This window comes from Neophocaena asiaeorientalis, unplaced genomic scaffold (assembly GCF_003031525.2).
Source record: "Neophocaena asiaeorientalis asiaeorientalis breed wild unplaced genomic scaffold, Neophocaena_asiaeorientalis_V1.1 scaffold629, whole genome shotgun sequence".
Classification (NCBI taxonomy): domain Eukaryota; kingdom Metazoa; phylum Chordata; class Mammalia; order Artiodactyla; family Phocoenidae; genus Neophocaena; species Neophocaena asiaeorientalis.
In genome coordinates this window covers 21,917-25,254 of record NW_020175468.1, presented here as the reverse complement: position 1 = coordinate 25,254, position 3,338 = coordinate 21,917, and the positions used below count along the sequence as shown (strand labels likewise).

The window sequence follows — 3,338 nt, the reverse complement described above, 5'->3', positions numbered from 1 at the left end:
TCAAGAAATTACAACTAAAGTCAAACACCGATAAAGGTGGAGTATTCCAAACATTGATGTTGGAAAGACATGAAAGCCAGGGAATCAAACATTTTTACCTCCCGGAAATTCAGGAAAATACGTATGACCATGGTTTTCAGTGGAGAGATGATGGAAGAAGTTACAGAAATGTCCCCATATCCTGTCACCAAGATGTCACTGATAGAAGTCCACATGGTGGAAGGAACAAGCCTACTGGAAATAGACTTGTGCTAAGCCTTCAGGACGAACTGCATATGTTTAAAAGTAAACAGAAAATCGATGAATTTAATAAAGCTGTTAAGAGTATCAGCAGTAGTTCCTCATTTTCACCACTTCAGGGAATTTCTCCTCCTGTCCAAAACAACATTTCTAACAGATATGGGAGTGATTTTATGCATCCTTCAATGCTGACACAAGACCAGAGCCCACACAGGGAAGTACCTTACAAGTGTAATGAGTGTGGCAAAACCTTTCATCAGGTCTCAAATCTCAGGAGTCATCAGAGAATCCATATAGGAAAGAAATTGCATAAATGTGATGTATGTGACAAGGTCTTTTGCCGAAATTCATACCTTATCATTCATCAAAGAGTTCATACTGGAGAGAAACCTCACAAGTGTAATGAGTGTGGAAAGGTCTTTGATAAGAAAGGAAGTCTTGCAGTTCACCAGAGAATTCATACTGGAGAGAAGCCTTACAAATGCAGTGAGTGTGGCAGAACCTTTCCTATCGGCTCATACCTCAGGAGACATCAGATAACACACATTCAAGAGAAATTATATAAATGTGATATATGTGGCAAAGTCTATCGTCAGAATCTATCCCTTCAACGTCATCAGGGAATTCATACTGGAGAGAAAACTTACAAATGTAGTTTTTGTGGGAAAACCTTCCTTTGTGGCACAGACCTCAGGAAACATGAGATAATCCATCCAGGAGCAAAAGCATATAAATGTGATGTATGTGATAAAGTCTATGGTCAGAATTCATACCTTAAATGCCACCAGAGAATTCATACTGGAGAGAAACCTTACAAATGTAATTTGTGTGGGAAAACCTTTTTTTTTAAAACAGGCCTCAGGAAACATGGGATAATCCATACAGGAGCAAAACCATATAAATGTGATGTATGTGGCAAAGTCTTTAATCAAAAATCAGTCCTTGTGAATCATCAGAGAATTCATACTGGAGAGAAACCTCACAAATGTAATGAGTGTGGCAAGTTCTTTCGTGAGAAGCAAACCCTTAGAAGGCATCAACAAGTTCATACTGGAGAGAAACCTTACAAATGTAATGAATGTGGCAAGACTTTTAGTATGAAAGGAAACCTTGCAGCTCATCAGAGAATTCATACTGAAGAAAAACCTTACAAATGTAACAGCTGTGGCAAAGTCTTTCGTGAGAAGCCAGCTCTTAGAAGGCATCAACGAATTCATACTGGAGAGAAACCTTACAAATGTAATGAGTGTGGCAGAGCCTTTCGTGAGAAGCCAGCCCTTAGAAGGCACCAACGAATTCATACTGGAGAGAAACCTTACAAATGTAATGAGTGTGGCAGAGCCTTTCGTGAGAAGCCAGCCCTTAGAAGGCACCAACGAATTCATACTGGAGAGAAACCTTACAAATGTAATGAGTGTGGCAAAGCCTTTAGTCAAAGTTCAACCCTATCAAGTCATTGGAGATTACATACTAGTGAGCAGTCTTACAGATATAATGAGCATGGCAAATTCTTCAGTGTGCTTTCAAGCCCAAGTTAATACCATCAGGTAATCTATATTGGTGAGAGACTTCAATAATGTTTTGATGTGACAAGGCTTTTAGCAGGTGTCCCCATCTTAGGCTTTATTAGAAAATTCATTATGGATAGAAACCAGACAAATGTAATTATTGTGTCCTGTCTTTTAAACGAGGAATTTATTTACCGAAGAATTCATTCTGGAGATTACCTCACAAATGTTATGAATGGGAGAGAAAACTTTACTCGGGGCTCACATCTCACTAATCATAAGACAGTCCATACTGAACAGAATGTTACAACTGTTCTCCACCTTGGGACCGTTGTATTTTTTTTTAACGCTCCTTAATACCTGCCTCCATTCTTGAATATGCAGTATATGAATGTATTTTTTCTTGTTCTTTCATGCGTCTAAATAAATGTCATGGTGTGCACCTTGATTTTTATTTATTTATTTATTTATTTATTTATTGGCTCTGTTGAGTCTTGGTTGCTGTGCAGGCTTTCTCTATTGGCGAGCAGGGGCTGCTCTTCGTTGCTGTGTGTGGGCTTCTCATTGCGGTGGCTTCTCTTGTGGCAGAGCACAGGCTCTAGGCGCTTGGGCATCAGTAGTTGTGGCACGCAGGCTCAGTAGTTGTGGCTCGAGACCTCTAGAACACAGGCTCAGTAGTTGTGGTGCTCAGGCTTAGTTGCTCTGTGTCATGTGGACCAGGGCTTGAACCCCTGTCCCCTGCACTGGCAGGCAGATTCTTAACCAGTGCGCCATGAGGGAAGCCCCCTGCACCTTGATTTAGATGAAGAGAAAACAGGAATGTAGTAAGTGTATGCAAAACACTAAAAATTTAAAAATCATGCAATTTCACATTTGTCCTTTACATAAATGTCATGACGTGCACCTTGATTTACATGATGGGAAAATAGCAATATAGTAAACACACGCAAAATATTAGAAAATTTAAAAATCATACAATGGTTTTTTGACCGCAGGCTTTTTCTCGTTGTGGCGAGCAGGGGCTACTCTTCATTGTGATGCAGTGGCTTCCCTTGTTGTAGAGCACAAACTCCAGGCACATGGGCTTCAGTAGTTGCAGCCTGCAGGCTCTAGAGCACAGGCTTAGTAGTTGTGGCGCATGGGCTTAGTTGCTCCGTGGCATGTGGGATTTTCCCAGACCTGGGATCAAACCCCTGTCCCCTGCATTGGCAGGTGGATTCTTAACCACTGCGCCACCAGGGCAGTCCATCAGTGTATTAATTTTAAAAGATCAGTGTTCATGGATTTTCTTTTAAAAATGAGTATTATACAATGGGAATGTTTTTGTTTGAGAAATTAGAAATTTCATATATTCACCCTTAAAAAATGTTTTTATTTTTGCTAGTTTGCACTTGTGGTCATTCACTGGAGTATAGTAGAACCCCACCCCAAGTTGGGTTTGGTTATTGAGGGTGATATTAACATTGAAATGTTATAAGAATGTTACATAATTCAACTTTATAGGCACATGTTAGAGACTTCCAAGGTGTTCAACAAATGGTTTGAGAGAACAGGGAATGGTGATTGGTTTGGTGTGTTAAGGAAATTACT

The 3,338-nt window shown here is 40.1% G+C and overlaps 1 protein-coding gene across 1 annotated transcript; it reads left to right on the top strand.

The window, feature by feature from the left end:
* Nucleotides 1-257: 257 nt before the first annotated feature.
* LOC112415578 (zinc finger protein 347-like) lies at nt 258-2,166 on the top strand. The gene has a single exon (XM_024768653.1). It carries the CDS (start codon nt 276-278, stop codon nt 1,776-1,778), a length of 1,503 nt encoding a protein of 500 aa, XP_024624421.1. The 5' UTR covers nt 258-275; the 3' UTR covers nt 1,779-2,166.
* Nucleotides 2,167-3,338: the final 1,172 nt, after the last annotated feature.

Bases quoted from the DNA above. Each gene is read 5' to 3' on its own strand.
- LOC112415578 (XM_024768653.1), top strand. From the start codon at position 276: ATGTTTAAAAGTAAACAGAAAATCGATGAATTTAATAAAGCTGTTAAG.